The 13821-nt window shown below is 36.9% G+C and overlaps 1 protein-coding gene across 2 annotated transcripts in view; it reads right to left on the minus strand.

The window, feature by feature from the left end:
* The window catches only part of KITLG (KIT ligand), a 56402-nt gene that overhangs the window by 12470 nt on the left and 30111 nt on the right, over positions 1-13821 (minus strand). The window contains exons 3-6 of one of the 2 annotated variants that reach the window (XM_015857837.3): positions 9589-9651; positions 5512-5691; positions 3592-3754; positions 2605-2706 (exon numbers count right to left, since the gene is read on the minus strand). In XM_015857837.3, coding sequence (XP_015713323.2) covers positions 2605-2706; positions 3592-3754; positions 5512-5691; positions 9589-9651 — 508 coding nt within the window. The remainder of the gene's footprint in view (positions 1-2604; positions 2707-3591; positions 3755-5511; positions 5692-9588; positions 9652-13821) is intronic. The other variant, XM_015857839.3, reaches the window with a different exon arrangement.

Raw genomic sequence — 13821 nt, forward strand, 5'->3', positions numbered from 1 at the left:
CCCTCCTGTTACTGTGCTGGGTCAAAACTCCTTTCAAATAAACTGTTTCTGTAGTATGTCTCTTTCTTTGGCTCCTTGATCCATTCCCATTGCTTCAGGCTGCATTTGAATATTCTTCCTCTCACAGTTACATCAAAAATCATCACATGCTCAGACCTGAGAGAGACAGGTATGCACTCTTTAGCCCCCTCCTGGTGCCTCACAGTTGGCTCTAGGCTCATCAGGTTATTTGCAGCCAGCTCTGTGACCTCCTGGATAGGAATTTATGGCAGTGAGATTTCTCTCTTTCAGAGAGGAAAGCTACCAGGAAGGAGTTGAAGGTGGACCCAACCACAAATGCAGACTGGATGGAGAATGGCTTGAGAGCAGTCCTGAGAAGAATTCGGGGGTGTGAGTTGATGAAAGACTTAACATGAGCTGGTAGTGTGACCCTGCAGCTCAGAAGGCCAGCCATTTCCCAGGCTGCATGAAGAAAACTGCGGCCAACAAATCAAGAGAGGTGATTCTGCCCCTCTACTCTGCTCTCATGAGACGCCTGGAATACTGCGTCCAGTTCTGGGCCTCCAACACAAGAAGGACACTGAGTTGTTGCAGCAGGTCTAGAGGAGAGCTACAAGGATGATCAGAGGGCTGGAGCACCTCCCCTATGGGAACAGGCTGAGAGAGTTGGGGCTTTTCAGCCCAATAAAGAGAAGGCTCCAGGAGGACCTTCCAGTGCCTGAAGGGGGCCTACAGAAAAACTGGGGTGGGAAATTTTATAAGGGCATATAATGAAAGGACAGGGGGAAATGTCTTTCAAATAGAAGAGGGTAGATTTAGATTAGATATTAGGAAGACCTCATTGCAGCCTTTCAATACCTGAAGGGAACTTACTCCCAGGAGGGGAGTAAACTCTTCGAAGGGCTGACAATAGCAGGACACAGAGAAATGGTTTTAAGTTAAAAGAGGCAAGATTTAGGTTGGACGTTAGGGGGAAGTTCTTCACTAGGAGAGTGGTTAGGCCCTGGAACAGGCTGCTCAGGGAGGTTGTGGATGCCCCGTCCTTGGAGGTGTTCAAGACCAGGTTGGACATGGCCCTGGGCAACGTGGTCTAATAAAGGTGTATGTTTGGTGACCCTGCTAGGCAGGGGGGTTGGAACTACATGATCCTTGAGGTCCCTTCCAATCCGGGTCATTCTGTGATTCTGTGAAGAAATTTTACCAGATGAGACATTGGAACAGGTTGCCAGAGAAGTTGTGGATGGTCTTCTCTGGAGGTGTTCAAGGCCAGACTGGATGGTACTTTGAGTAACCTGTCTAGTGGTAGGTGTCCCTGCCTATAGCAGAGGGTTTAGAACTAGATCTTAAAGGACCCTTCCAACCCAAACCATTCTATGATACTACAATTTTGTTCCAGCCTTCTCAGATGACTCTGGGGTGTCATAAGATATTCTGTTACCTACAAAGCAATCCAAGCTGACAACAGTTGTGAACTATCTATGAGGTATCTGGCATGGTGTTGAAAATCCAGGAAATAACTACATTACACATTTGCAAGTGAAGGAAGAAGAGAAGAAATAAACACCTACTGGGATCTGTCCTACCATCAGGAACTTCCCACCAGCGCCCACCAGGCTGGCTGTGTGCCAGCACTTTCTTAAGCACAAGGAGTACCAGCCACACACTTCAACATCACGCATCCAGATAATGCTGATGTTTGTAAAATATAAAATAGTAAAATGAAATGCATGCTGTCATCCTGATGTGTCTGGGAAAAAGGAAGAAGGAAAACTGCAGCACAATAATCTTTATGCATCAGTTCAGGAATCTTTAAGGAAAATCTCCATTTGCTCACATAGAGATCTCCAGAGAATATGCAAGGTGAATACTAAGTCATTAAAACCCCCTGGTACTTTGTTACTCTTCACTTCATCTTCCTACATTCCTTCTAACCCATGACAGGTAACACTGAGGCTCTAACAGAATCAGCTCCAGGCTGTCTTATATGTCAGTGACCAGTCATGTAGTACGCTGATCAAGATAGATAAAAAACACAGAGAAGGCTATGCTGGGGAGAAGATTACCATCTTCCAAAACCGTAGCAACCAAGTCCTTGATCTCAACCAAAAACTCCCTCAGCATACAGCTGGCCCTACTGCAACTACAGTAAATATACAGTAGGGACTGTCTTCTGATTTGATGTCAACTTTGACAACCAGAGTGCTCTCAAAACACAACGTACATAGAAACTCTTCACCCAAACAAGTATCCTAAGCTCAATTCAGGATATCTATTCTGTTTTTCTGGTGCTGAAAATGGTATGCCTGGGATTGCTGAGTTTTCTGAGGCCATGTGACTAGTGAGGCCTCACAACTACAGTAAGCCAAAAGGAGAAAACCTGCCCTCTCCAAGTGGCAGAGAGCTGTCACAGCATTGCAAATTTACAGCATTTCTAAATTTTGATTCATTGCATTTTGGTGTGACAGCTGAGAAACACATGGTGCACCATCAGGCACAAGTAACTTCCCATTAATTTGCACAATTAAGACATTCTTTTCCTCTGAACTCTCATAACAACCAGCTTCCAGAACAAAATGTAGACACATATATTAATTCAATACTTACTGTTACTGTTACTGCTAGTATTACTGCCAATGCTGTCATTCCTAAGGGAGCTGGCAGCAACAGGAGGAAACGAAATTGTTTTTGTGACAGCGACTCTGGAATCTAAATAGAAAATGAGTGTGTCAGCATTACGTAACTTAAAATACAGTTCCCTCTATATGTAATAAAGGGCTATAGGGCTATTTGGCTCTTCTAAAATTCAGCTACAAGGCTTTCTTCTTAATAGGCCGAAAAAGGCATCCTTATTAAGAGACAGATGAGTCCACACACTGAGCTGCTGCTGAATAGCTATTCTGGAAAAGAAATTGCTTTAAACAAGTTCTTAGGTTGTGGCACTGATCTGCTTCTAGTTATTACTGGTGTAATTGTGCAAATGGATATGTTGCCCTAATTAAAACAGCTAATAGCTGTCACTAGAGAGAGTAAAAGAAAAGAGAATACAAAACCTTAGTTTACTGGAAGGATGAGAATCAGCTGCAGGAGTCTGACCTGAGTGTGTTAAATCTTTCACATCAAGTAAACATGGCCCTTTTCTGGAGGAGTGAGGCAAATATGGAGGTGACTTGAGGCAACTCCAGTTTACAACTTATGTTAGCTTCCTATCCTTTAAATAGTGCAATCTTAGGCTTCTTTACTGCCTTATAAAAGCTAAATAGAGCACCAATAGAAGATAAGATGAAGAATAAGAACAATGTATAAAAATGATCCAGGATGTATTTAGGATGAAAAGAAACAGAGAAGAGCATTGTGGAGTTGTCTGGATTATATTAAGGAACGATGTCACTAGAAGTGATGGCAGTAGTTTTACTGCCAGAAATTATTCTCCTTCAAACAGAAATACAAACCTTGGTGTTGGTGGTAATTTTAACTGGCAGTAAAATGGAAACATTGAGATATATCACTGCATTCTTAGCATCTTGAAAACAAAGGAAAATCACACATTTCTCTATATTTAGACTCTGTTCTCCCAAATAAAAGCCATCTTACCATTCTCTGGAGTTTCTACAGTTGAAGGCATAATGCAGTCATTCTTATCTAGTGAGTCTGCAAACTCCTTGTAGACCTCAATGGTCCTATTAAAGAGCCTAAAAAAATTCTCAGGAATGAAGCGATCTTCTTCATAAAGGTGACCATTTTCTTTTATAAAATCCTAGGATAAAATATAAAATTCAACTTGAAAGAAGATCGGGAGAGATGTACATATCAGCACCTCAACAGATGATAAAAATATCCAAAGATGAAATAAAATAGCTCAAATTTTTATCCTGTAAAAGACCAGATCTTTTGTGCACAACCCTCACAACAGACTGTTTGATGCTTTCAAATTAAATTTGCAGATAGAAATAAAATATTATTCCACTGTTCTAAAAATGTGAAGAAACAAAAAGCACTTTCCCATCCTATGCTTAAAACAGAGATTTTTCATTCTTTGATGAGTTCCCTTGGCAAACAACAATGACAAAAAAAGAAAAGAAAAGAAAAGAAAAGAAAAGAAAAGAAAAGAAAAGAAAAGAAAAGAAAAGAAAAGAAAAGAAAAGAAAAGAAAAGAAAAGAAAAGAAAAGAAAAGAAAAGAAAAGAAAAGAAAAGAAAAGAAAAGAAAAGAAAAGAAAAGAAAAGAAAAAAGAAAAGAAAAGAAAAATACACCTTGATTTCACATTACTTTGTTATGCTCTGCATGTTTCTTTCAACCTGGATACAGGAACACAACACAATCATAGCTATTGTTGTAAGAGTACAGGGAACAGAATACAATAGCTGTGGCAAAGCAGGCTGAGATCTTTGATAATGTAACTAAAAATAAGAGCAGGGTTATAAACAAGGAAGCCCAGTCTCTCTGAGATCTAACAGTTATGTCAGACTAAACAAGAAGTTAAAGCCCATGTTAAGATCATTGATGATTGCTTTCTTCTTTGGAACAGACTGGTTTTCACACAACAGTTGTTTCTTATGCCAGCAGTTCAGAATTGGTCTGGACTTATTATGCCCAGGAGTGGTGAGAATAGAGGTTAAACAGGTACTAAGAAAAACTTCCTACAGCTTGGTTCTAAAATATTTTCTCTTTAGTGCCGACAGTACTAGATCATAGACTACTTTGTAAGGAAATGAATAGCAATTAGATTCTGTGGATTACAGAAATATAAATCCTTACAGCACAAAAATAAATGTATAAGGAAGATGAAAACTTAGTCCAATAAAATATGATGGACGTTTTTCAGTGGTACAAAACCTCTGACTACAGAAACTACTGATAGACTTGTTAGGGCTGAGTAAGGGATTAGAAAATTAATTTATTCCTATCATTTTCACCCTAGAAAATCAGACAACTCTTAAGGAAGACTCCTGGAAGCCTTCCAGCGGTTGTTGGCATACAAAAAAAATATGGAAATGAGGCATTATTTACCAGTCTTTCCTGTATCTTTTTATACAAAAAAAACTACATTAAATCATGGTGAAGTAGTTCGAGTCTCACACACTGTTAGAGTTTATTAATAGCTTCAACCACATAATCTTATAACATAATTTATGTTAGAAACTCTAGCAAAATGAGTAATTTTGGGTGTACAGAGAAGGTTTCTGCCTGTCTGAGACAAACCTAAATGAATTAACTATCTTAAGGATGAAGGTTATATTTCTGACTTCTTAAATAAGTGTATACAAGTCTCTACATATACTGTAATCCCAAGTAAGCCATTTTGCTTTGAAACAACTGATGATGACAAGCCGATGTTAGCAGACTGTACTCAGCATATCTCTGAACAGCAGGATTTCATAGGTACAGGAGTAGGAATGAAAAAAAAAACATTTAATGAAACTTTGGATCTTTTAAAGTAAATACTAAGTACTGTGCAACAGAAAGTTCAAGTAAAAATATTCAGCATGAAAGTAGAATCTCCATGTTAGATTACCTTATTTTTATCAAAAGCTAGACATGCCATAAGATCATTGATTATTCTTGTGAGGTTATTAATGATTGAATAATTGCTTAAAACATCAGACATATCAGAAATATCCACAAATTTCTGGAGAAGATTATGTAGACTCCTTGAAAATTCAGGCACCATCAAATGCAACCAACAGTGATTAGGCTGTCAGGGGATAAAAAGAAAGACAGAAAGGTAGATTAAACATCAGACTTTTGCAAAAACTTGTTAAGCAACTCAGTGCACAAAAGTAGATCACACTGCTCTGTCCAATTTAAATTATCCTGAATATCTAAATTAAAATTCACTTTCTTTGGTGTCAGCCAACTTTTGCCCTTTTGGTAACATTTCTATTCTCACTGATACTGACATATTTATGGTTGTTAAACACCGTCCCTTCATTAAATTCTTAATGAATGCTAAGCAGCAGACTGTTGAGAATTTGAGCCCTAGGACATACTACTATGAACACTCTTACATGCTCTCATTAACCTATTTTATTTTATTTTCTTTAATAACTACTGCTTTAGCTACTTTCTACAGACTTTTAAACCATGCACTGTTCTCATTTTATTATTGTTACTCTGCATAACTGAGTTAATCCCCAAGATCCTTGATTTAAATCTCTTTTGAAGAATGACTCCAGAAAAGTTTTGCTGTCCAAATTAATGTGTACATTTATCCACCTCTGAGGAAATCAGCTCAGTCAACTCCTCTTAGCATCTTCACTGAAAGGCATTTTCTGATAGGAAGGTTCAATACCCAGAAGTCTTTATTTTTCTGAGTTGTCACCTATTTTATTTTATTTTATTTATTATTTTATTTTATTTATTATTTTATTTTATTTTATTTTATTTTATTTTATTTTATTTTATTTTATTTTACTTTATTTTATTTTTTATACAGTCTATGATGGTATTTGTCACATCTTGGTGGTGCAGTGGCTTAGGACGCCGCCTTGCAACACTGGGGCCCGGAGTTCGAATCCCCCCTGTGGCGCAAGTGGTAGAAGTGCCGCTCTGCTACACAGAGGCTCGAATCCCGGGGGTTGGACTCGATGATCTCTAAGGTCCCTTCCAACCCGCACGAGACTATGATACTATGATGATACTATGATCTCTGCCCACTGGAATAGACTTCAAGTCCTTCAATTAAGTCTTAAGGAAAAGAAAAAAATACCCTTATGTATTAGTCACATTGCAATGTTTGTAAGGAAATCTCTTACCCTTAAATGTTATGTTATCAACAGTAAATGAAATGGGAATTTACTCCATACTTCCATATATGGAGATATTTTTTTCAATTGTTAAAAATGTATCAGGATGACTCAGGCCTGTAAGCTACAAAGATTTTGGTCCAGCAACCCCTAAGATGCACCCAAGATCCAAAATAGTTTCTAAAACTAATACTCTATGGCATGTAGGATGGTGATGGTATTATCCACTGAATATATGTTTTACAACACACAGAAAGCATCTGATGCTGAATCTGCTTCTACTCCTTATCTCTTTTTTGTCAATTTCTGAAATAACTCTCAGTTTTCAGTACTGAAGCTGTCTCATGCACTTCTAACAAGAGAAAACTATTACTGCATTCAGGAAATGTATAATTACATTTGGTGTAGGAACATCAACACAGTGCTTCTCTGAGCTGTAAACCTCCAAACCTTTCTGAGGTTTTGCGGATGTGTGTTCTACAGTGGTACAGATGAGCAGAAGCTCTTTGTTTCTCCTAGTGCGTAAGGAGTTGATATGGCAATTCCAGTAGAGATTCTGCTGTGCTGTTCCTGTGGTTTTGCAAATGCATGAGAATGTCCTCCAAAATAACTATTCTGCCCTGCAAAGTTCTATTTCACAGAAATTTTAGTTTTCTTTTCAGTAACATCAAGCTGTGCAAGTGCTTGTTTTCTAAATATCAAACTGTTAAACCCAGCAAATACAATACTGTTTGCCATGAAGAAATGGAGAACTAACTGCTTTTTGCATGTAAATTTGGACCAGCATTCACATCCCGGTCTACTTACAAATCTGACTTCCTCTGTACATTCAGGTACTCATGGCACTTTCATTTTTGTATTCAAAAGTTTGGAATTTCTCTCTTCCATGGAAATTGGCCCCTGATACTACTGTCTTTGCCTTTTAATCTTTAGGTTAAACTATGCACTTCACTGTATTCAGAACTACTTTTAACTCCACTCAGATGCATTGAGTTAGTGCATAATGCAACAGCCCTCTATTTAATGGATCAGGTCAGTCTGTTCCTGTTACGTGCACTACACTGGCTTTCCATTTGCTTTGCATTCACTCTGACTTACCACCTTTAGTCATCTACATTCAAAATTTGCTACCTTGGGTACATTTCTCACTTTGTGCATACAGTGAAGACTGAAGTCTGTTGAAAAGGAGAAAAAAAAAAAAACTGCAGAGAGAGCTTTTTCAAAAGCTGAACAAAAGACATCTGACTTATTCAAAGCCATGGTTTTCCCAGCTTGCAGGGACTTTTAGATCCCGGAGTAAAACCTACTTATTCAGCCAGCCTTTGGTGTGGTATGTGCAACACAACCTGAAATCCCCAGAGAGGAATTTGGCAAAGTGGGACGTGAATACCACTGAATACTTCCTCCTGGGAAGGCACAAGGCCAAGAGCTGCACCTTCCCTCATCACTACTGAATGTGATATACAAGCAAAGCGAATATGGAAATCCCGGCTCTAAACTTCTCTTCTTCCTATTTAATTCTTGGCTGCTCATCGTAAATGTAAACTGAATCTAAGTTTCTGGATGTGATGCAGCAAGATGAAATGGCATTTAAACTAAAGAAGCAGAAACTGCTTACTGTCAGCCAAAACTGAACCACGGAGGGAGGTAAGAAGTAAGCAGTGAGAACGACCAGGAGTCTATTGCTCAGGCGGGCTCCCTGGTCTTCTTCATCCAGAATGTAAACACTTCCCAAGAGAGCAGCAGAGAGAACAGCTATAACACAGCAGGGCCTACACAGGTCAGCTGCAGTGCCCTCAGAAGGGAGCAGAACCTAGGCTAGGGCTGCCCACCACTGAAGCAATGCTTAGAGCAGCAAGCTTCCAAATAGCTGGATTTTAAAATGCACTGCAGCCAGGGGATGGTAGGCAGCCAGCCTTACTGGGTAATTGCTATTTTCAGAAATTCAATATTTTTTTTTCCATCAGTTTTAATTGTATTACGTATGACCTGGCACAGGAATTCTATAGCCTTTTTTTTTTTTTTTTTTTCTGCTGAGTTTTTCTGCTTAAGGTATAAAGTTCAAGAAATATGCACTCAGCATAACTTCTATTTTCACTCTTTTTTATTCTCTCTTGTTTATTTGTTTATTTATTTATTTATTTATTTTTGCAGTGCATGCAGCAGCAAACAGAACATTTGCAACAAATCCTACTTAAATGTATTACAAAAATTAAGGAAAAAAATAAAAACTGTTTGGTAGAACAAAACAATAATATAGCGCAAAAAGGGTTTTAATATTAAAGACTAAAAAACTGTAAAGAAGACAGAAGACATTTATTTAAAAGCATCACTATATATGTGACAATATAGAAAGAGTGTTTGAATGAAACTGTGTCCCAAATTTCTCTGGTTACTTAGTTACTGACATTGCCACTTTCTGAACCTGAGCTTCTTCCCATTGGCTAGTGCATATTTGCTGTGCTTTAATGGCATTTCCACAACTTTAAACTAGAATGGTACTCTGGAGGATATTCCAAAGTAAAATTAAAAAGATACAAGCTGTGTAAGAAAGGGAAAATTTTCCACTGTCACCATAGTTCGATTCCTTTCCAGAAAAAAATATTAAAATACTGAAGATGAAGAAATTTTTTTTCAAATTCCTACAATTATTAACATTTTAAGTTACAGTAGGAATCTTTCTACATTCTTGTTTTTAAAATGTATAATTGCAATACATATGACAAGTGAAATAATCATCCTTTAACTGTAACATATTAAGCCATAGGACTAGCTACAAAATGTTATCAACACCACTGTTTCCAGTGGCAGTTTTACTAGAGTTAACATAAAGTTGTTGTACATACCAGGCTATCCATCTTCGGGACATATTTAAGGGTTATCAGATAATCATTTGGGAGATTTCCAACCTACAATAAATAGATAACAAAAACATTATTACTCACTACACAAATCAAGATATTTTATGTCACTATGTTCAACAAAATATATCAAGTATCAAATGAAGATTTTAGGCAACCTAAATGCAAGCTGCAAAAGCCTGCATACTTATTCTCCAATGGAACTGCTACTGACTCTTATTTGCTCAGAAGTGAAGTATCTTTCCACCTTTCCCTAATGCTTCCAGACTTGATCCAGTCATGTCTAACACTACCACCTCTCAGCAGAATTAAAGTCAGTGATGTGGTGAGAAGAAACAATGGTCTGAGGTTATTCATTACAGCAGAAATTCCACTGCATTTCCATTTTTCAATGGCAAGACTTGAACTGTTTGGAGAATTTACGTGACAATTTGTACTTAACCTAAACCTCCCAAAACAAGCGTACCCAGTAGTCTCTGACTAAGCCTTTTCTTGTCAAATAACTTAGAACTTGAACAAGCATTTAAACTTAAGAAATACCTGCCTGCCTTGTGCTCACTGTTGCACCTGGTCAAAAAAAAAACAACAAAAAAACAAAAACATTTAAACGTGGCTTTAACTTTGAAGCTGAGTTTCCTACTAACAATGAGCAATATAATCATGTCATAGCAATATCCTAGGGCAATGGAGGGCTTCCACACACATAAACTGAGCACAGCTCTGCAGTTGTGGGTAAGCATCTGGCATGCTGAAGCAAGGTTATGAGTGGAGGAAGGGGTCTTACTGAGCTATACAACTGACTCTTCTACAGACAGAATCTAACTCTACATTGAAAAATGCTTGATCATCTGGGGAATGTGTTGACTGAGGAGATAAAGCAAGGGAGATGCTGCCATAATCCACAGCCTCTGGAAGGAGCTTTTCCAAAAGGTCCACCAGTACTTCAATACTTAGTGATAGAGCAAATATATTTCCATTTTAGTTAGAGAAATTCAATAGATATTTTTCATCATTATTTGATATCCATTCAGACAAAAGATGACAAGCACATACATAGTTTACTTCTTGGAGTAAAATCTGCACTTCATTCAACAGAGCATTCCTACTTCTTTGGGTTAAAGATTATTTTCCTCATAGCTGTTTTGAATCTGCTGCTATAGCAACAATCAAAGTGACTTCTGTGTAGCTTTTAGGTAATATTTTGTTTGGCACAACAGAATGTTATATTTGTTAATTAAAAATAAGTTTCAATTAAAAATTGAAACAACAGTTTAAAAATTTCCAGGTTTTTGGATGAATTTATTCAGCAGTCACTAGCAAATTCCAATCTTTTTTTTTATTATTTTCAACATGCATTGAAACATGGACCCTCTGTTCAATGACCTCTACCTTCTTCCTACAGCAATAAAAAACAAGTTTTCTACAGATGATCCTCATTAATTCCATTCTTTAGGATAACTTCTTTTTAAATTATTATTATTTAAAATTTTATAACCTTGCTTTCATAAAGCAGAAGCAAAATTGCCTCTAAAATCTCTGTCAATTTCTATTTACCTGGGGTTTTGGGTAATTGATTCAAGATACAAAAAAAAAAAAAAAAAAAAAAAAAAAGTTGTGAAAATTATCACAATGCATTTACTGCTTCTTTAGAGCTTCTTGAAATTGACTGATCTATTCTAAATCCTCATCCACTTTTAAAATAATCTTTTCTTGCTCTAAAACCACTCTGACATTGTAACACATTAATAGATAATACAGTTTCTATGCAACTTCCTTTGCGTGCCTAGAGAAGTAGGATTAGAAGCACTTCAAGCAGCAAAGATATTGAAGATGTTACTGCATGTGCAAAGTTTCCTCTACTCACTCTAGTGGGATTCAGCACTTAGCAATGTCAGCAAAAGTACCATTCTTGAAGAAAGGTCACTGGAAGATTAAATTTGTTCCAAATCAATGAACACTACAAGAACTGATATGCATTATGTATACAATCTACTTTACTGGCATCAGAGTCTGTCAAGCACTTTTCGTACACATTTAAAAATGGTAACAGCCCAAGAGGTCTTACAGCTCCCCCAACATAAATAGAGAATACAGCTCAGTCTCAAAGAGATTCTCCTTGACAGACTTTGAATCAGAAAATATATTTTAGAATGAACTTACTAATAAAAATGAAGATCAGTGAGGGGGGGAAGTTGTCAAATGCCCTGCCTCAAGACAAAAAAACTTATTAAAGTTTTATTGATTAAACTCCACATTCCAGATGCCCTGCTGAAGTTAAAAGTTGGAGGTCATTCAAACTGAGAGAATTCTATTTATGTCCAAGCTTGGCCTACCAATTTACTCACAGAAAATATTGTAGAGATCCTGATGCAGGACTGAGAACATGCTTGTACCAACACTGTACATTTCATATTGTCTTGCTTTGCTGACATGAGTCACATTTTGTTGAAGAACAACTGCCAACAGTACAGCCCAGAACCAATCACTTGCTTTTTAACTGTTGAATTTTCTTCATGAAGTAATTAAAGTGGAAGCTAGAAGAAGGGACAAGCCTGGCTGCACTGAGTTTCCTACCTGTGCAAAATGGCAGAAAGTTCTCTGCACACCAGCTCTGAGAGAGGTTTCTGACAAGAAGATGGTTATGAGCTTAGAAAAGGGTAATATTTTTGTTAATTATAGAGAACATCTAGTGATAATCTTGGAAAGTAATGTGTACAACTAAAATAACCCTGCTTTGCAATTAAAATGCCACAAAAAAAGTTCTCTGATTTAGTGGGTGGCTGTGGTTGTAGAAATCCTACCAGGCACTGAGGGAAAAAAACAAAACTCTTTCACAACATGAAGAACAGGGAATCTGCATTTTTGTCTTCAAGTTCATATAACAGCAATATTAACTGCTACGTTCCCATTCGTAACAAAATCCCAGATGAGGAAATGTATGTTTGAATGACATGCAGAAGTTTGAATAATTAATACAGCACTGTTAACATCGCACAACCAAAATGCACTTTTTGAAATATGATCATGATAGCATAAATGGGAGATAAAAGATTATATTGTGAAAATGGTTTAGGTTTCGTAAACTACTCTGCTGGTGTAACAACAGAACAGAGGAGAGATGACCTACATCTGAAGTCAAGGGTTTTGACTTGAGGGCTACAGCCCTTGGAATTTCTCTTTATATGGTTGTTTTGAAAATTTTTAGGAAACAAGCATACATATAAATATTTTTTATGCACAGATCAAAGATAAAGTCATTAAAGTAAATATTACCATTTGATAATGATTCCTTTTTTATTCAGAGGCATACAATGGAAAAAACATACTTTTCATTTGGCTAGCATTTCTACCTCTCATTTTTCTCTTCCTCATTCCCTTTTGCTTCTCTTAAATACCTCTGCAACTCCATTCTTTGTGTCCTCAGCTTTTCTTTTTCTGCCCAGTCTTGCACTTTCTATCATCCCTGCAATCCACTCTAATTCATCCGCTAATGAAGCAGTTAATGAATTTTTTATCATTGGGCTTAAGACAGCATGTTAACAATTACCGTTCACACTTTCTACAGTCATAGTGGCAGATTATCTGCAGAAAAGCAACATTGGATCATTTTCTTATAACCCTTTCACTCAGTACAGTTTTATTCATTTAAAAAGAAGCTTATGACAAAGTCCAAACTTACAGAAAAGATGCAATGTAAAATCAAGTTGTTTGAAATGACTTATCAAAAAGTCTGGTTGATACATGTTGACTATTGTTTAGGCTTCAAAAATTCAAAACTAATAAGTGCTTTAGGAAAGTGGATCATTTATACTTTGTTTACGTCACTGATTTATGTTATTTGTTTAATAGATATCTTAAACTTTGTTAATGAAGAAACACAAAATTCATAGGTACATTGTATACATGCTGCATAGCTCAATTAAAATTTTACTTATATTTAGTCTTGATATTCATATTTATTGAGAATATATTATACACTGAGCAGCTTCTTAATTCTTGTGCAAAAGCACAATTACAGCAACACAGTGCCTTAGCTTTCTGTTGACTTACTATGCTGAAAAGAACAATGGGGACAAGTTTTACTGACAGATGCTGCAATTATCATTTCATAATACAGAACATTCATCAAGTATTGTGTTTTCCTTCAAACACCTTCATTAAAAGAAAAGATGCAGGAGTTAAAGTGATTACTGGTAAAGAAGGAATACTCTCTACATA

The sequence above is a fragment of the Coturnix japonica genome, chromosome 1 (genome assembly GCF_054131305.1).
Source record: "Coturnix japonica strain WE chromosome 1, WE-NBRP24, whole genome shotgun sequence".
NCBI lineage: Eukaryota > Metazoa > Chordata > Aves > Galliformes > Phasianidae > Coturnix > Coturnix japonica.